Source organism: Pristiophorus japonicus, chromosome 18 (genome assembly GCF_044704955.1).
Source record: "Pristiophorus japonicus isolate sPriJap1 chromosome 18, sPriJap1.hap1, whole genome shotgun sequence".
In the NCBI taxonomy this organism is placed as follows: domain Eukaryota; kingdom Metazoa; phylum Chordata; class Chondrichthyes; family Pristiophoridae; genus Pristiophorus; species Pristiophorus japonicus.
The window spans coordinates 86,479,301-86,499,801 of NC_091994.1; the positions used below are offsets into that span (position 1 = coordinate 86,479,301).

The following is a 20,501-nucleotide window of genomic DNA, read 5'->3' on the forward strand; positions in this document are numbered from 1 at the left end:
ATGACCTTAAATCCTTCATCTACAGTCTTGTTTCCCAACCTGGAAGTAATTTGAACAGTGGTGAAACCGGAACAGACTGTTGAAGTAATTCTCTTTTTTTATAAATGTTCATTTTTTTTTCCACCGAGCAGCAAAAAGCTTTTGTCTAATAACCAGTGTGAGTTATGTATTTTGACTTTGTGGATAAGATTTGGCGGGGGTGGGGGGGAGGGAAATAACAGCTTTAGTGGGGCTTTTATATCTGATTTAGTGGGGGTGTCAGTTTTAATGAGGTCAGTGCTGCTGGCTCCTGATGCACAGCCTTACTAGCGGCAGCAACACAGTAAATTTACTGGATTCACTAAGGCAAGTTGCTGAGAAGTTTAAAAATGGGCCTTCCCGGTTACCGGCTACTGCAAATCCAACAAGCAGACAACAGTCGTTGCTATTGATTTGAGTGAGACTTGTGCATCTTGATTCAATGGCCCCAGCACTCAGTTAAAGTCTTTGAATCCCTGCTCCCTGCCTCCCATGCGATGAATTGATGCCTGTTTGTGATGGCTGATGCCTGTCTGCAGTTTCTCTCTTGCCTTCTATAGACTGCTTTCAAGATCATTCCCACAACAACGTTCCTTCAGGCAAAGAAACAGAAAGGGCTTGTAATCACTGGGTATGGCTGTCTTACAAGTCTTGAGTTCTTGAGTTTCGAATGCTGCCACACCAACTTTCTGACTGCTGCGAGGGTGTATTTGTGGAGCAGGGCCTGTTCCTCCGATGCGTGTTGTCATTGGCCTTCGGCTCTTTTTTTTTTCCCCCTATTGTTCTGCATTATTTGCCCGGACATGCAAAATTGCTGGAGGTGCAGACTGCTCATTCACCTCGCATCAGGCCATCTCTTCAGCTGTTCTCTTCTTTTCAAAAATAATTTGCTTAAGATTAAAGGCAAGCATTGTACTTGCTCAATCTTTTTTCGCGCCATGAAAGCCCTGCAGGTCGGAGGAAGAGGAACCAAATCAGGAGAAGGATCTCAAACTTTTTGAAGGAGACTGAGAGCTGCTGAGCGCAGTTTCAGACGGCAGAGTTTCTAAACCAATTTTTTTTTTTCTTTTGTAAGCAGTATAAACCTGTGCAAATCATCATTCCTTATAGGTGTAATATATAGCTCCACCTAATGGACTACTATGATAATGCAACTGCTGCTGTAAATACAATAAAAGCGTCAGGTGACTTTGCATCAGGTGACAGTCACCTGACAAGTTCCCGTCGTCGTCGTCGTCTTAGGCAGTCCCTCGAAGCGAGGATGACTTGCTTCCACACCAAAAAGGGATGAGTTCACAGGTGTTTCAATGAAGGATCTAATATTCCAGATCCCGAACTACGTCCTGAAGGGTGGAGGGTACCTGTGCGTGGATTTTTTTTAACATGTGTTGACCGTTGCACACCAGCCACCACAACGCGGGCTTGACAGAGCTAGGTCTTAATCCACTGGCAAGGATTAACCAAGACTACTGGAGACCAGCTCTGCTGCATGGACCTAGTGCATGCACATATTGCAGCGTGGGCTGGCCCGTGCTGCCCCTGGGCCCTCGCCTCTCCTGGGCCCTGAACTCGTGTCTCGCGTGGGCCCCGATCACGTCGCTCTACAATCTCTCGCCACTCCTTCGCCCCAACCTCGCCGCTCCTCTGCTATACCTGCCCACGCTCCAATTAGTGGCCTTGATTTGAAATCAAGAGAGAGACTTTGGGGAAGGAGAGGAGAAAGAGAGACTGTGGGGGCAGGAGACTGTGTGGGGAGAGGTAGAGCCATCTTGAGTGAGTGTTTTTGATGTCGTAGAGAATATATCTCAATAGGTTGTCTATAAAGCCCTGGTGTCTTTTCTGATGTGTTTGCTGTTTAATCCCTGCTTTTATGCTGACTGATGGGGAGATTTGTGTAAGTGTTAATTTGGATTGCTGGTGATTTAATAACTACCTGGAACAGGACTGTCTGTCTCGCCCAAGCACTACCACTATATCTGTGGTTCTAACTTGGAAGTGCCTTCCTCCTTTTAAATGGTGGCACTCTCCAGCCCTTAGCCAGGTGGGCTTACCGTGTCTTGTGCTGAAAGATGCAGCTGAATGTGAACATTGAGAGCCTGAGGAAAGGCAGTTTGGCTCAACAAGTAGGCCTGTTTTAGATCAACCCTCACAAAACAGCTTTCTCGCCATAATCCTCTCCCTCCCTCCCTGGTTCCCTGGCTGCTCTAACCCCACTGACTTGCGCTGGTGATCAGTGAGTGTGGCAGCAGGAAGCCATGAAACCGGTAAACAAACTTGCATGTTACTTGGAAAGCAGTTGAATTATTGAAAGCTTGTACTTGGAAAGCAGGACATTTGAGACGGAAGCTGTGTCACGAGCCAGATTAAGGGGATGCAATCTGTACTTGGTTTGGGCAGGGTGAGTGAGGAAAAGCATGAGCTCTGGGGTGGATTTATTTGCTTCTGAAACAATATGGTGGGTGGGTGAGGGCACAACTGGGCTTTGTAGTTTATGATCTAAGGAAAATTGAAGTAAAAGTAACTTGGTGTGTAAAGTGGTTACTCCATCAGTTTAGATGGTCACTTTCTGAGATGAATATAGACCTTGCTGAATTGGGCAGATATCTGAATAGCATGGAAAGGTTATACGTTCTCACTAAGGCAGGAGGTCGAGGGGGAGGGGAGGGGAGGGGGGGCGGGGAGAAAGGATCCAGGTAAGTCCAGATATAAAACTTTTACATGGGTATTGTGTAATGCAAAGTAAAAACACCTTCAGAATGCTCCAAGTACAGCACCCGTTGCGTGTAGAGTAAAGCTACCTCTACAATGTCTCATCCATGTTCCTTGACTCTAATCTCCGAGTCATGGGCCCACAGCACAAAACTTTCTGATGCTGTCAAAGTAATCATCATCATAGGCAGTCTCTCAAAATCGAGGAAGACTTGCTTCCACTCTAAAAGTGAGTTCTCAGGTGACTGTACAGTCCAATACGGGAATTACAGTCTCTATCACAGGTGGGGCAGACAGTGGTTGAAGGAAAGGGTGGGTGGGGAGTCTGGTTTGCCGCACGCTCCTTCCGCTGCCTGCGCTTGGTTTCTGCATGCTCTCGATGACGAAACTCGAGGTGCTCAGCGCCCTCCCGGATGTTGTTTGATCGGTCTTTGGCCAGGTACTCCCAGGTGGCAGTGGGGATGTTGGACTTTATCAAGGAGGCTTTGAGGGTGTCCTTAAAATGTTTCCTCTGCCTACCTGGGGCTCGCTTGCCATGTAGGAGTTCTGAGTAGAGCGCTTGCTTTGGGAGTCTCGTGTCGGGCATGTGGACAATGTGGCCTGCCCAACGGAGCTGGTTGAGCGTGATCAGTGCTTCAATGTTGGCCTGGTCGAGAACACTGACGTTCACTGTCTCATTGGGGCAGACAGAAATGGGGCACTGGTACAGATGTGGGTTCACTTGTGTCTTGGGCTCAATCTCATCAGACCACCCAAATGTATTTTGTGGGACATTTACAACCGACAGACCGAGTTTGATCCCAGCAGTCGCAGGTTACAGTGGTGACGGGCGAATGTTATCGTCTAGTTCCCTCCACTAACACTCCAGTCCTCAATGAGCAGCCTTGTGTTTACAATGATGAAACTAGTTACAAACTGCAAAGCTGCTCGTCATACTCACCTTGCGAAATGGACGGGGTTGTTGTGAGGCTGACTCACACGCAGGTTGGCGAGGACTTAAACTGGTGACCACATCCTTCCTAGGTTGAGCACCCTGACCAGATTGCCGGTGTGATGTCTGTCCCCAGCCTGCTTTATTTTCGGTGTCTTGTACTATTGTGGCTATTCTTGTGCTGAAGGCATTGCTGCTTTTTTGAGCGCACCTTTGTGTTGAGAGGAAGCAGAGCGTTTTACTGGGGAATAATGCAGTGACCATCATGAGGAAGAGAGAGATAAATGTGTGTGTGTGTGAGACACTAACCGCATCAGCTATCAAATCAGTGTGCTGCGGAAAGCAATTATACAATCCACAGGAAAGGAGTGGAAAGTGATCTTGCTGTTCTGGACCCCTTCGAATATTTCAAATGGGATCCTGATGAATTCTATTGCCCTTTTTGTGAGTGAGAGAATGACCTACTGGGCTAGGAAAGATTATTAAGCTAACAGTGTGAAAGAGCTGAGATAAGGTCAGTGGTTGGTACATCTGCCTGTTTGATATTGCAACACTTCCAGTGACTGTTCTTTTGGTGCTGGATCGCTCTTGTTTTGTTCTGCTGTCTGCATTTGGCACCACGGGGAAAGCCCTGGTCTTCACAATTGGTTGAAAATTGCAAATGTAATTTTGTAACGACTGAGCTGTTCCAGTCCAACAAACGCCTTTTTTTCCCCCTACATTGCAACAATGACTAGACTTCAAAAAGTACTTAATTTGGCTGTGAAGTACTTTGGGACGTTTGGTGATCGTGAAAGGTGCTATATAAATGCAAGTCTTTTCATTCTTGGATGGGGGAGGGGGTTCTGTTGTTCAGGTTAGGGGAAGAGGAAGATGGTCCGGGTGTGGGGGGGGTGTCGATAGGAGGGGAGTCCATATCGGCAACCAGTGCAAAAAGCATACCGAGTGCTCATCTGTCCTGCAGACCGACAAATGGCAGACCCAAATCACCCAACCTAATTACTGCCTACAAGAACAATTTAACATTGCTAGTGCACTCTAGTTTGGAGATGGGGAATGACCGCCCCCTCCCCCAAAACGAGGGTTTCACTGTTTCTGCAGGTACAAGTGCCTGGTCGTTTCCACAACAGGGTCCCCTCAAGTCTTGCTGTTGGAGGCAGCCCTGTGATGCAAAGGAGGCTTTGGTGTTTCATTCTCATGTTATTTTCTCATTTTGACCTGTACATGCCCTGTTACTCTGGTTCCATAGTCCCTCCCAGCCTGCTCTCCTGATGATGTCAGTACTTGTCATATAAATAAAAAAATAGATTTACAAAAAAAAAACACTGATGGAGCGGGCACCCATAGTGATTGCAATCATCTACCATTAGTGGTTTTGAAGGGATATTGACAGTAAAACATCCTTTTTAATGAAACATTGAATTCTTCAACTTTGTCTTTGCATCAGGCCTCCCCCTGCATTGCAAACTTCTGATTTCAGACTGATGACACGGGAGAAATATCCCCCACCACCCAGCAAGGGAGTGTCGGGCCCAGTCTGGTTATGTTGAATATGGATGACGTGGACAACCAATTTCCATGGGCAAACTCTGAATAAGAACATCAGGAGTAGGCCCTATGGCTGATCTTCGACCTTAATTCCCCTAGAGTCCAAAAATCTATCGATCTCTGCCTTGAAAATACTAAACGACTGAGCATCCACAGCCGTTTGGGTTCGAGAATTCCAAAGATTCGGAACTCTGAGTGAAGCAATTCGTCCTCATCTCACTCTTAAATAACCGACCCCTTATCCTGAGACTATACCCCCAAGTCCAAAACCACATTTATTCATTTGTAAATCTAATGCTTGCAATGGACACTAATGCCACCTTAATCAGCGTCTGTTATAAGCATCTGGGATTAGTGCCAGATCAGCCGAACGGGATCTAAATCAGGATTTGGGATCAGCTGTAGAGCACCAGGATGATCCTTCCACTGAGCTCCAGCTGATCCTGAACCCAGTCAGCCACACAACAGCTCGATCAGCATCACCGTCAACATAACTTGTATTTAAAAAGCACCTATTAACATGGAAAATTGTCTTCAGGTGCTTTATGGGAACGGGCTGGATAGAGGAAATATCTAAAACTAGGTAAGGAAATGTCGAGATACAGAGATCAAGGCTTGGTCAAAGAAGTTGTGGGTTTTTACGGTTGTGGAGGTGGGTGGTTAAGTGAAAAGGTGGAGGGGTGTAATGAGGGTGTTCCAGAGAATTCGCTAAGGTGGCTGAAAGAGCAACAACCAAAGGTGGAGCAGCGAGACGGCCTGGCCGGGGGTGGGGTGGAGCAGAGAGACTGGGGGGGGGTGGAAATGTAAAGCTGGAGGAGATTGCAGAGATGGGGTAAAGTAAGGCACTGGAGGGATTTGAAGATGAGGATGAAGATTTTATATTTAGAGATAGACAAATTTTTGAACTACATGGGAGGTGAGAGTTATGGGGAGTGGGCAGGGAAGCAGAGTTGAGGCCAAGGTCAGACCAGCCATGATATTGAATGGCGGAGCAGGCTCAAGGGGCCAATCTATCCATCTCCAACGGGAGAGTGAGACTTGATTCAGGTCAGGACACGGTGCGGAGTTCTGGATGAATTCATTTGTAGAGGATGGGAGAACATTGGGGAAAAAATGAGGTTGAAGAGGTGATAAAAGCCTGAATAAGGGTTTCAGTGACGGAGGTGGAAATAAGTGGTCTTGATGGATAAGGTGTAGAGTTTGAATTCCACACTGGGTTGCACTAGATGGCAAGTTTTCACATAGCCTAGTTGAGCTTGATGGGACATCGAACAGGATGGGCCGAAATCGCCACCTTCCGTGCTGTAAATTTCTATGATAACATCAGAAATAAGAACAGGAGTAGGCCATTTGGCCCCTCGTGCCTGCTCCGACATTGAGAGATCATGGCTGATCTGATCTTCGCCTCAACTCCACTTCCCTCCTCGCTCCCCATAACCCTGGACTCAGTCCTTGGCAAAGGAGCAGAGTTATAGCAAATGCAAAAGCCTTGGGTTTTCAGCCATTTCTGCTCAGTCGGAGGAAATTGTGACTCCTGCATGACTTGATCGTTGTGCGATTGAAAGGTGGAATTAGATGTCATATCAGGTACATGGTGAACCCCATCATTACGAATAATGTTGCTGAAGGGGCAGCATGCAGATGAAGAGAGGGAGGAGATTGAGCAGATCCTGGGAGGTGATGGTGTAGGGGCAATCGGAGAGGTTACGGTGGGAAATTCACTGGCTTCATTGAGATAGAAATGGAACCATTCGGGGGCAAACCCGTGGAGGAGAGGCGATGAAGGAGGATGGTATGATCAACTACACCAAATGCTACGGAGAATTTGAGGGCGATGAGGGGTGATAGTCTAGAACTAGGGGACATGATTTCAGAATAAGAGGTTGCCCATATAAAACGGAAATAAAGAGGAATTTTTTCTGAGGGTCGTGAATCTTTGGAATTCTCCACCCCAGAGAGCTGTGGAGGCTGAGTCATTGAATATATTTAAGGTAGAGTTAGACAAATCTTTGAACAATAAGGGGATTAAGTGTTATGGAGAGCGGGCAGGGAAGTGAAGTTGAGGCCAAGATTAGATCAGCCATGATCTTCTTGAATGAATGAGCAGACTCGAGGAGCCAAATGGCTTACTCCTGCTCCTATTTCTTATGTTCTTATGTAATGCACCGCACTCTCTATCATAGACGTCATTAAACATAGAAACTTAAACCCGCATGCTGGAATCAGCTGGACTATTAACAGCAGGTGATCCTGTGGATCAAGTTGAAGTTTCCATGTTAACTGTTTTGAGGATAAGTTGTTCAAACTGTTTATAACAGACTGAACATGTGCCCATCATGATTACACCACCCTCCATAAAATAAAAAACGAATCCACATCCCTTAGCGATTGATTCAACAGTGACCTAGACATGGATCTCCAAGGATGTGGGATTACAGCTATGAAGAGAGACTTGAAGTTCTAGTTGTTTTCAATAGAACTGAGAGCGGAGGGTGAAGGAGTGACCTGGCGGAGCGTCTTCAAGTGTGCTAAAGGAATGTAAAATCCGATGGATTGTCTCCACTGGTTAGCGAGACCATAACAAGTGGGCACAAAGGAAAGATTAAAGGAAAATTTGAAAGTAATTCTTTGCGGCTGGTTGGAGTGAAGAATTCTGTACCACAAACCATTTGTTGAAGCCGAGTCTGCAAATTCTTTTAAAAGGGAACTAAATAGTTGCCTGTAAAAAGGGTACAGGGAGTGAGTAGGAGAATGAGATTTGACAGAATCCCTCATTTTGGAGAAATAATTAGTAGACTGGCTGGCCTGTTTCCATACAGTTCTTCAGCTCTGCATTCCCTCCATAACCCTCTCTGCCTCTACCTCTCTCCTCTTTTAACAACCTCCGACCTCTTTTACCAAGCTTTTGTGGTTACCAGTCCTAATAGCTTGCTCTTTGGCTTGGTGCCAATGTTGTCTGATAACGCCTCTGTGAACATTTTATTATGTTGTAGGTGCTATATAAATGCAAGTTGTTCGCTCGGCTGTGGAATGGTACTGAAGGAGTTGAAAAGAGATCTGAAGAGCATGAAATATGATGTGACGGGGACACAAAGATAAAACTTTGTTTTATGTACGCAATCTCTCTAGTGCACTAAATATAAAGGACTTGACCTCTGTGTGGCATACTGTGCATCATTTGTATTTTCATGTTTATCCCATTAAGCTACAGATGATCTCAATTTAACACCCCATCAAAACCATGGTATCAAAGTACTCATGGATCAAATGAAAAATAAATTGAAAGATTGTTGGGCCGATTTAAAATACCTCTTGAATTGGCACTGCTCAATTAAGATAACAACTCCCAGGATTAGATAAGGCCAGTCCTTTCTTTTCGGTAAGTTTACAACCCAAGTTTTCAGTATTTGTCTTTGTCAGCTTGGCTCAGTTGGTCTGAGCCAGAAGTTTGTGGGTTCAAGCCCTACTCCACCGTGAGCACGTAATCTGCTGCACTGCCATAGGCGCTAGGCTTTGCGTGAGACATTAACCTGAAACCACCATCAGTAACCAGGGGACATAGATTTAAAGTAGTTGAAAGAAGATTAGAGGAGAGAGGAGGAAAATTTTTGTCCCTCAGAGGGTTGTGGGGGTCTGGAACTCACTGCCTGAAAGAGTGATAGAGGCAGAAACCCTCATCACATTTAAAAAGTACTTGAATGTGCACCTGAAGTGCTGTAACCTGCAGGACTACGGACCTAGTGCTGGAAGGTGGGATTAGGTTGGGTAGCTCTTTTTCAACCGGCATGGACATGTTGGGTCGAATGGCCTCCTTCACTGTTGTAATTTATCTATGATTCTGTGATCTACCTGTTAAAAGATTCCATGACGCTATTCAAAGAAAAGTGGGGAGTTCTGTAACTTGAACCTACAGGGCTATGGACCAAGTGGGATTCGGTTGGATAGCTCTTTGTCAGCCGGCGCGGCCATGTAAAGGCCTCCTTCTGTGCTCTAAATTTCTATGGTTCTCCCATGTCCTGGCCAGCATTCCACTCTCGCATGAGGCCACCAGAAACCAATTAAGTGGTTCTTCATTTTTGTTTGCTGATTGTGGGATTGTGCTGTGTGAAAATGGAATGCCGTGTTTACCTACATAATGAGGGCAGCCCTTTGTACGGTCAAAGCAGGCCATGTCCAAGGGTTGGTGGTGTTCCCTGCATTTCTCTTGCAGTTGTCGCGCCGTAGAGATTAAGCTTTGGGAAGTCATTCATTGGCTGTGCAGCTCTTGGGATGTCCCGATGTGATGAAGGGCGCTATTATCATTGCAATGTCTTTCTTTCTAATGCAAGTGTCTTTCTTTTGCAGGTTCCGATTGTGAGGATTGCCGTAAATCTGCAGAGGTATCTCGTTTGCAGCGAAGTGGTTTTCCTTTTTCCATTTGTTTGCTGCTTGGAATGGAGGAAGTGTGACCCTGGAAAGTTGCGCCCTCGCCTTTGGAGTCCGCGGTCTTCCTGTGCATGAGTGTCCATGGCCTCTGAAAACTCGGGCAGCTCCCAGTATGCTCTCCCTGCCCTGGGGGCTGGCATGCTCGGCCTGGGGATCATCATGATGGTGTGGAGCATTGTGCCGGGCCTTGGCAAGGACAACATGACCGGCGGCGGGAACAGCAGCTCGCCGGCGGCCGAAGAGTCGAAGAACAAAGTGTCCCAGGTGTCCTACATCCTGTGTGCGGGAGGGGTCACCCTGCTGCTGCTGTCCATCTGTCTGAGCTTCCGTGAGAAGAAGCGGCGAAGGACGCAGGAGGAACCGGTCACCGTACCCTGCGAGGCGACCATGTTACCGGACCGGTCAGTCGTGTAGCTTTTTTTTTTTTTCTTCTTCTTTTACCTACCTAAAATGTCCTGTCCATCTTCCCCCTGTTCGTCTGCTCCTCCCTCCTCTCCTGGAGGTCCTGACTCTTGTTGGAGTCTCGTTCTACATCCACTCCTGGTACCGTTACCCAACAGGCTATTCTCATCCTTATTTTCAAATGCCACCATGGCCTCGCCCCTCCCTATCTCTGTAATCTCCTCCAACACCACCCCCCCCCCCCCCGAGATGTCTGCGCTCCTCGAATTCTGCCCTCCTGAACATCCCTACTTATAATCGCTCCACCATTGGCGGCCGTGCCTTCTGTTGCCTAGGCCCCAAGCTCTGGAACTCCCTGCCTAAACCCCTCCGCCTCTTGGCGCCTCTTTCCTCCTTCAAGATGCTCCTTAAAACACACCTCCTTTGACCCTCCTTTGCCCTAATTTCTACTTGTGCGGCTCGGTGTCAAAAACGTCTAGTGAATCATGGAATCGTAGAAAGGAGGCTGTTTGGCCCATCGTGTCTGTCCCAGCCGACAAAGAGCTATTCGGCCTAATGACACTTTCCAGCTCTTGGTCCGTAGCCCTGTAGATGATGGCACTTCAAGTGCACATCCAAGTACCTTTTAAATGTGATGAGGGTTTCTGCCTCTATCACCCTTTCAGGCCGTGAGTTTTTTTTTTTAAAAAAGGAGGGAGAGAGAAAACAGGGAATTATAGACCGGTCAGCCTGACCTCAGTAGTGGGTAAAATGATGGAATCAATTATTAAGGATGTCATAGCAGTGCATCTGGAAAATGGTGACATGATAGGTCCAAGTCAGCATGGATTTGTGAAAGGGAAATCATGCTTGACAAATCTTCTGGAATTTTTTGAGGATGTTTCCAGTAAAGTGGACAAAGGAGAACCAGTTGATGTGGTATATTTGGACTTTCAGAAGGCTTTCGACAAGGTCCCACACAAGAGATTAATGTGCAAAGTTAAAGCACATGGGATTGGGGGTAGTGTGCTGACGTGGATTGAGAACTGGTTGTCAGACAGGAAGCAAAGAGTAGGAGTAAACGGGTACTTTTCAGAATGGCAGGCAGTGACTAGTGGAGTGCCGCAAGGTTCTGTGCTGGGGCCCCAGCTGTTTACATTGTACATTAATGATTTAGACGAGGGGATTAAATGCAGTATCTCCAAATTTGCGGATGATACTAAGTTGGGTGGCAGTGTGAGCTGCGAGGAGGATGCTATTAGGCTGCAGAGTGACTTGGATAGGTTAGGTGAGTGGGCAAATGCATGGCAGATGAAGTATAATGTGGATAAATGTGAGGTTATCCACTTTGGTGGTAAAAACAGAGAGACAGACTATTATCTGAATGGTGACAGATTAGGAAAAGGGAAGGTGCAACGAGACCTGGGTGTCATGGTACATCAGTCATTGAAGGTTGGCATGCAGGTACAGCAGGCGGTTAAGAAAGCAAATGGCATGTTGGCCTTCATAGCGAGGGGATTTGTATACAGGGGCAGGGAGGTGTTGCTACAGTTGTACAGGGCCTTGGTGAGGCCACACCTGGAGTATTGTGTACAGTTTTGGTCTCCTAACTTGAGGAAGGACATTCTTGCTATTGAGGGAGTGCAGCGAAGGTTCACCAGACTGATTCCCGGGATGGCGGGACTGACCTATCAAGAAAGATTGGATCAATTGGGCTTGTATTCACTGGAGTTCAGAAGAATGAGAGGGGACCTCATAGAAACGTTTAAAATTCTGACGGGTTTAGACAGGTTAGATGCAGAAAGAATGTTCCCAATGTTGGGGAAGTCCAGAACCAGGGGTCACAGTCTGAGGATAAGGGGTAAGCCATTTAGGACCGAGATGAGGAGAAACTTCTTCACCCAGAGAGTGGTGAACCTGTGGAATTCTCTACCACAGAAAGTAGTTGAGGCCAATTCACTAAATATATTCAAAAGGGAGTTAGATGAAGTCCTTACTACTCGGGGGATCAAGGGTTATGGCGAGAAAGCAGGAAGGGGGTACTGAAGTTTCATGTTCAGCCATGAACTCATTGAATGGCGGTGCAGGCTAGAAGGGCTGAATGGCCTGCTCCTGCACCTATTTTCTATGTTTCTATGTTTCTATGAGTTCCAGACCCCCACCACCCTCCGGGTGGAAAAAAAAAATTCTCCTCAACTCCCCTCTAATTCTAGTAATGCCAACAACCATTTTGTTTCCCAAATCCTGATGCCACTTCTGGTGCGTGAACCAGTGTTGAACCACTTTTGGGGGAAAAGTGTCGATTTTCATCTTTCCGCTGCCTGTCAAGCTTCTTCATACACAGCAGGAAGGGCCCAACTTTGATGATTCTTCTGTGTAGAGGTTCGGTTCCCCTGGGCTGAGGAAGGCAGAAAGACAAGCGGGGTTCCTGCTGGTCATTACAACAGCCACCACCTACATTTATATAGTGCCTTTTAATGTAGGTAAATGTCCCACGGCGCTTCAGCAACAACTTGTATTTATATAGCGCCTTTAATGTAGTAAAACGTCCCATGGCACTTCACAGGAGTAGTCGTCAATATGCAGTTACTTGCTGACATTACACATGTAGAATAGAGATGGAAAATATCAGGCTTGGCTATGCTATTTCTACCCTCTTTATTTCCTTCCCCCACACCTGAGCAAGGAGGGGTGAAAATTGGTACACAAGTGGTAACTCCAGACAGGAGTCCATTGTATCCCTCGGCACGTCTGCGCATGATATGGCACTGACTCACTTCCTGTGAGACGTTTCGGTTGGGAGACTTTGAATCCATGTTCACCGGCTGTGTGGTCGGACTACATGTTAAAGTACCCACAGAGCAGCCGATCCCTGGGTCAACCCCTAATCTGCACTCTGGTTATCTGACCTCAGCCAGGGTGCCTGTGTGGGTGGTCCCAAAGATTTCCACACTCTGGGGAACATAAGAAATAAGAAGAGGCGTAGGCCATTTGGCCCCTCGAGCCTGCTCCGCCATTCAATAAGACCATGGCTGATCTGATCTTGGGCACAGCTCCACTTCCCTGCCTGCTCCCTATAACCCTTCACTCTCATCATTCAAACCTTTGTCCATCTCCACCTTTAAATACATTCAATGACCCAACCTCCACAGCTTTCTGGTAGAGAATTCCAAAGATTCACGACCCTCCGAGAAGAAATTCCTCCTTGTTTCCATTTTAAATGGGCGGCCCTTTATTCTGAAACCATGCCCCCTAGTTCTAGATTCCCCCACGAGGGAAAACTTCCTCTCTGCATCTACCCTGTCACGCCCCCTCAGAATCTTATAAGTTTCAATAAGATCTCCTCTCATTCTTCCAAACTCCAAGGAGTATAGGCCCAACCTGCTCAATCTTACTTCATAAGTCAACCCCTTCATCTCAGCGGTTGTCCGATGAAGGAAAGGTTGAGCAGGTTGGGTCCAGCTCTTGATTGCCATCCAGTGACTCCTGCAGGAAGGTGCATGTGTGGAGAGGCTGGGTGAAGTCGGAATTTGCTTTAACCTTGATGTTTCCCGTGGTAGAAAAGGTACCTCACGATCGTTATCTAAGCTCGTGTATGAAGAATGTACCTTTTTAGGCGACTGTTGTCTGAACATAACATAAGAACATGGAACAGGAGTAGGCCATCTAGCCCCTCGAGGCTGCTCCGCCATTCAACAAGATCATGGCTGATCTGGCCATGGACTCAGCTCCACTTGCCCGCCCGCTCCCCGTTACCCTTAATTCCCTTATTGGTTGAAGAATTGAGTCGGCACCTGCAGAAGAAGGAATAGGGGAACCAGTCAGGATAAAGATACTCTGATGACCGTAATACGTGGGAAGGTTGATTTTTAGCCACCATAAATAATGACACGTTTGCACACCGATTCTTCCAGCTCGTTGTGTTGCTGGCTGGTGCCCCTGTTGTTCATAGCCGCCCATGGCCCTTGCTGTGTTACTTGGCGGGGTGGTGATGTATAGTCGTGTAGCAAATGGGAGTGCCTGTGTGAACGAGACCTGATGCAATAAATCAGTGCGTCAGTTGTAGCTGCACTTTGACCAATAACTGGGGAAAGGGTTTACATATGATAGGAAGCTTGAGTCTTTGTTCTGCAATACGCCAGGTTAGCTCTGATTACGGACTGCAACCTTCAGTAACTCTACTAGATTAGAGCAACGTGCGGCGGCCCGGCCCGGAAATCGGCGCAGTCCCGGCCTGCAAGGCCATCAGCGGGCCGGGGCCATTTGAGGGAGCAATGTGCTGCAGCAGGGAGCAGGAGGAGGGCGACGGCTGCGAAGAGGGCGGCTGGATTTGACGTCTCCCGAATCCAGGTCGCTGATTGGAGTGCGGGCAGGTACAGCAGGAGCGGTGAGGCCGGGGCAAAGGAGCGGCAAGAGTTTGTAGAGGGACCCAGGAGAGGCGAGAGTTCAGGGCCCAGGGACAGCACGGGCCAGCCCGCACTGCAATATGTATGCACACTAGGTCCGTGCAGCAGAGCTGGTCTCCAGTCGTCTTGGTTAACCCTTGTTACTGGACCAAGACCTAGCTCTGTCACGCTCATGTGGTGACTGGTGTGCAATGGTCACCGCACGTTTTTTTTAAAAAAAATCCAAGCACAGGCATCTTCCACCCTTCAGAATGTAGTTCGGGACCTAGAATAATAGGTCATTCATTGACCTATGAACTATCACCTGTGAACTCATCCCTTTTTGACGTGGAAGCAAGTCATCCTCGTCTCTGGCGACTGCCTATGATGATGACAGAGTAAACTGGATATAACTGGGCCGAGAGGAAGGATGGAATTCCTTGGTCTGTGACTCAGTTGCACATCAGGTAACCGCCCACTGAATCATTGAGGGAAGCTGTTACACTCCTCTTCGACTGATTTTATCGGCCCTTAATTAAATGTTTCACCAGATTTGACTCTCTCAATGTGCCTCCTCGCCAACAAACACTGACTACTTTTTGAAATTGACCCCAGACTCAGGTATTGGTAGGCATCGTTGCTGCCACGGTTCAATACTCCACATTTGTAACCTGACTCTCCGCTTGCTGACTGGAACCCTTGATTTTACCCTTTTTAAAAACTTTTTCACGTCCAGGCTCCAGCGTAAAATGAGTTACTCAAACGGAGTGACCTATTTCATGAAGCCTCCATTTTGTTTTCTTTCTCTCTCCCGCGCACACTTTTTTTCTTTCTCATTCTCTCTTTGCTCACTCTTTCTCTTTGCTCTCATTCATTCATGCTCTCAATCCTAGCGTGATACTAATTGCGGCTACAGGTACTAACAGATCTTGGGGGTTTAGGATTTATCCAACAATATGTGACAGCGGCCCTTTCCAAATCCTCCAGGACAAACCAGCAAATAAGAAGCCTAAGCGAGTTTCCTGGGCTCATGTGCCTTGTGGCCACCTGCTGTAGAGTGAATAGGCCCGTTCCCGATAACCCGTCACGTGATTTATTTCTCCCTCTTTCTTTTTTTTTTCCCAGAGGCGCCGAGGACAACAGCCATTTGGCCGTGCCCAGCTACGATGAGGTCATGCAGGGCGATGCCATCCAGCAGGCGGACGGGCCTGGAGACGGTCAGGGGGAGCAAATCATGGTCTCGCTTCCGTCCTACGAGTCGCTGGTCGAGGTGGACCTGGCACCGCCCTCGGCCGTGGCTGCGAGTGCGGAGAGCAGCGCGCAGCCGAGGAGTGAGGGGCAGCCGCCGCCCTCTCGCCCCGGCCGGCGATTCAGCTCGAAAAGGATCCGCCGGATTCTGTCGGACCGATCCCACCTGAAGAATTTTCGAATCCACCTGAGCAACGCGAACACTGCCGTCGTCACCTTGGAGCCGCTCACCCCTCCCCCACAGTACGAGGACGAGGGGGAGAAAAGTTTTGCGAACCTAAAGCCGTCCTGAGCTGCCCCCGGTGTCACAGCAGCCATTCGGGTGACTCTGGATGTCGGCCATGTTGCCCGAGAATCTGATGGACCCGATCTGGGTGTGTGTTTAGCAAATGCGAATGCTTTCTCTGTGTGTACTGGGTGCTGCAGCTCTGGGAATTACTTCTGCAGTTCGAGGTTCCTACACATTTGTCCTCCCATTTCTCTCCATGGACCTACCTTGCTCGCACACTCCGCCAGTTTGATGCCGATCCCAAGAGTCTGGAATGAATGGGCCAAACGGATGGATGAATTACACCGTTCCCTTCTATCCTAAACCCCCAGTTCATTTCTTCCCTGTTCACTGCCCTCATGGACAGCAGCCCTGCCATTAGTGGAGCTTGGTGGGAGGCGGTTTGTCGCCAGTTTGTCTCCGAGGGCAACCATCGGCACTTGTCCAGCGGTGCAGGTTTGCTGAGCGTTGGCCTGTACAGACCCCACCCCTTGCTCTTGCATTACAACAACCTGCCGGCACTTGAAGAGCAGCCACTTGGCTGAGGTCAGGAAAGCCTCCAGCTGCTATAGAACCAGTACCCCAGGAAGGGTCAGTGCCTTCAGGAGAACAGGACTGGAGAGGGATCGTGCTGATGACACGCGTTGGCTGTGCTGCTTTCCAAGGTACTCCACTTGAATCAAGTGGTTTAAGGGTGATTCGCCTCCCAGACCAGTTTCCGATCCACTCCGAATCCAGTCAGAAGGGCGATTTTCTACTTGGATAATTCTACCTCTTTGTGAAATGAGTTGATCGATTTACATGTAAGGGAATGAGTTTGGTCCAAAGCTGGTCAGATGTGTAACTTGTTAAAACAGTTTCAGAAAGGGATTGGTGCTCTTAATAAATAATCAACAAATAGAATCCTAAATGATGGCAGCAACAATCTCTGTCCCGTAAGCCTGTATTTAATGGAAACCATTCCAGGCATGCAGCATTTTAATGGGAACACGTTTCTATCCTCCAGGAGTGTTTATGCTTGGCGCATGTCTGGTTTGGGTGATGGGGGTGCAATAACCATGTACCAGCTGCCCTTGCCCACTGTGCAACATCAGTGCTACAGGATTCTGCCAGCTGACCACCCCCCCCTGAGAAATGGCTGCACGATTCCACTGTCAGTGGGGAGATGGCGCGCGCACACATCACACTGGCCTCATCCGAAACCATTAAAGCACCAATTCTAAATGGATCTCGAGCACTGAACTCCATCACCTTCATAATAATTTGGAGAAAACTGGGCCAAAAGCTACACTGAACGGGACCACTGAACTATAACATTGGGAGTATTGAATGCCCCAGGGGTGGATGGGGGGGGGGTCGGAGTCTTTTAGTGAGCGACTGAAGAATGTCTTGTCTCCTCCTTCATGCTTCAATCAGCAGCCGACGACCAAAGCCAGATTATCCGAGGTCTCACTTTCCAACGCCTGCGATTTGTTGAGCAGGTCACTAATTATGGAGGAAAATGGATGTTTTCCGAAGAGGACGTCGCTCTTCTGCACCATCACTAAACCCTGCTTGCAGTGTCGTGTGCTGAGCGTTTAAGGGACTAACGGAGAATTGACATTGGGCGCTGGTGGAAAACGGGCGATAGCGGATTCCCCACCCTGCTGTGCACCCCACCCCTTTTTCCCAACCACTGCCAGTGGAGCGGAAAATGGGGCGGGTGCGCGCTGTTCCCTATCAGCTGCACTATGTTGTGCGCGGTCCCTTTAAATCTCTGCGCATGGGCAGCATTCCAATGTAAAAGCTGCTGAACGGCCTGCGTGGGACCGTGAGGATTACTGCACGGCTGCGCGCACACGCAGCTTCGAGGGAACGTTGGCCCATGCGATACCGCCCATTCTCCACCACTGCCGAATGTTAAAATCAGCTGTTGCTCTCTTTTATTAAATGTTCCACATGATGCTATAAAGATGAAAATGGGGCATAATGAAAATCTATTGGTTGCGTGCACTGTGCTAACAGGAATGTTGCATGTTGACTGCGCCCTCTTGATTTTTTTTTTAAATGTCCGTTTTCTACCTGCCTCTCCCAGCACACATTATTTGCTGAGAGTCAGTGGCTCAGTTCCCATGTATGGGGAAAGGCACCAGGCAAATGTATTTAGTTCCAGTCCTTTTCTTTTCTGAATATTTTTATTTCTGGTCTCTGCTGCCCCATTTTGAGGAGGCGTAAGAATGACTGGAGTATAACGGCACTGCCATTTTAGAATAATTCACAAGCGTGAGCTGTCTTCTCTCCCTCCGTAGTCATTCCCATTCTATTGAATTCCAAAGCACCCACCCAACCACATCCACGTCACTGCAGAGCAGGACCAATGGGATTAGGCACAACAAGTCTCGGCCTACATGTAATTATAGGGCTCGGAGCAGCCACTAAGCTCAACACATTAATATGATGCACTTCAGGGAAATCCCGCCTATACCAATACTTGTGTGATAGTTTCATTCATCTCTGTCTGAACCCTAATGTTAGTCTGCTCAGAATGGTCTCCAGGATACAGTTCGAGTTTGGAAGGACAGACTCCAAAATTGTATTAGATTTCCCCCCCCCCGGCCCCCCACCCATAATTGGTGTGAAATTTCACACCCCATGGTTACATTTTACTGTTCCAGCGAACCAGATTTTAACCTGTTCACTCCTGTCGCAACACGTTCAGACCCACTGGTGATCTAGAACTCTGATCCAATCGTAGGAAGTTCCTTGACTTTTGATTCTCTGATTAAATCGACTGGCAACCTTCGAGAATCCTTATTTGTAAATGTTATTTTAATTCACTTATTTGTACTGAATCATTGACTTAACTGGACTGTGGTAGAAAGATTTCAAATGTATTTATTTGCATGTTTAATAGCCTGTCTAATGTCTGTCTGAGCACTGGTGACATATTTCAGGAATTGGCTGAGTTGGAAGTGAGATGGGAATCTGGAGTGTTGGACGATAGGTTTTGGGCTGAAGTATTCTGACCAGAAGTATGACTTGACCTGTGGGGCAGGCTGGCTCTGACCTCTTGGTATCCCAGACTAGAAAGGCAACAGGTTCCTGCTCCAGGTATAATTAGCTGGTAAATGTCTCCAGTGCAAGTTCCTTTGTGGCTGGCCCTCTACCACTGCGGGAACACTACAGGATTCCTGCTGCTACCAGCTTGCGGGGGGGGTGGGGGGAAGAAATGTTGTAAAGTTCTGGACTGAAAATATTTCTCCTCACCCGCCCGCTCCCCCTTCAGAATATTCTCCTTCACTCTGAATGGAATAAACTCTAAATGGGAGCAATTTGTGTTTGCACTTTTTCCAGTTGAGCAAAAACTCACCAATGTCTGCTTTGGCGAATGAAACACTCCCAGTCCCCCTTGGAGTCCCAAGCCTGGAGTTGTTACACATGTCTGCAACATAAATCTCCCTTCTTTTTTCAGAAGCGTGCTCCATCCTGCTAAGTGTGGCATTAGTTTTTCTCCAGTCTAAATGGGAAACCTCTTATTTCCCCACCAGTAATCCCTGTGAAATTCCAACTCTGCCATCTGATTTGATCCGACCCCTTGCAGGCGGTATGCATAGGATTGTAAAGCCAACTTGAGCTTGTTCATTGATGCTGGTTTAATTTGAAGTGATTTTTGTTTTGTACCGAGCTCCCGAGCCAGGGAGAGTTGAATGTGTGTTTTTTTTAAAATGACAGGAGATGGGAGAAATGTTCAGTTTCTTTTAGTTCTCATTATTTATTCATTAATAAAAATGGATGGAAAACTCTGGTGTGTAAGCGTTCTGTGATTCCAAACTTTCACGTGGACTTGCCCATTGTACAGTGCCTCGGTGCTGCTCTCTATCGGTTCGTTGGGAATGTCTGTGTTTTTGGATGGGGTGGGGCTTGGCATTTATTGCTGAAGTTTAAATATTTTGCAAAGACTATGATTGTACGGTCAGGAGTCTGTCTCTGGGAGAAATGGTGTTCAGGTTATTGTGTAAGGTACAATATTTCACTATTGTGCATCATTTGGAAGTTTAAAAAAAATAGTTTTGTACTGAGTGCATGCTCGTATTGAGTCAGCTCCAAACCCTCATGTCGGATCATTACAGCTCGCAAACAACAACTTTCATTCCGGCTGTCTGGCCTGGATTTGAAGCGTGGTTCCAGAGGCAATAGATGAGTGTCCTCCGGGGGGTGTCATTTCCTTAATCCTTTAACGGAGTAACTAAGTCTCCCTTCTGCGCAGACGTGTCTCACCGGTGTGGCTTATCTTCCAAGGGGGCCAATTAGCAACAGATCATGTGATAATGGAGAGCCAATCCAGGAAACGGCTGCCTTTCAGTTAGTACAAATAAACACATCCTTTTAATACTCTGAAGCCGAGACTTGGCTCTGACTGCTGGGACACTGACATCTAATGGTGAAAACTGGGTACTGCAAGGAATTGCCACTATCTTCCCCTTAAAAAAAGACATGCATTTATACAGCATCTTTCACAATCACCAAAGTATTTTACAGCCAATCGGGTACTTTCTTTGGAAGTGTAGTCACTGTTGTAATGTAGGAAACGCGGCAGCCAATTTGCACA

The 20,501-nt window shown here is 47.5% G+C and overlaps 1 protein-coding gene across 2 annotated transcripts in view; it reads left to right on the forward strand.

Annotated features, from left to right (window-relative positions):
• Positions 1 to 19,695, forward strand: part of LOC139229268 (transmembrane protein 51-like) — a 48,658-nt gene extending 28,963 nt beyond the window's left edge. Inside the window, exons 1-3 of one of the 2 annotated variants that reach the window (XM_070860928.1) lie at positions 4,030 to 4,172; positions 9,551 to 10,032; positions 15,523 to 19,695. In XM_070860928.1, the coding sequence (XP_070717029.1) occupies positions 9,713 to 10,032; positions 15,523 to 15,937 (735 nt within the window). In that variant the 5' untranslated portion in view covers positions 4,030 to 4,172; positions 9,551 to 9,712 and the 3' untranslated portion in view covers positions 15,938 to 19,695. Of the gene's footprint in view, positions 1 to 4,029; positions 4,173 to 9,550; positions 10,033 to 15,522 lie in introns of those variants that run through there. The other variant, XM_070860927.1, reaches the window with a different exon arrangement.
• The last annotated feature ends 806 nt before the right edge of the window (positions 19,696 to 20,501 follow it).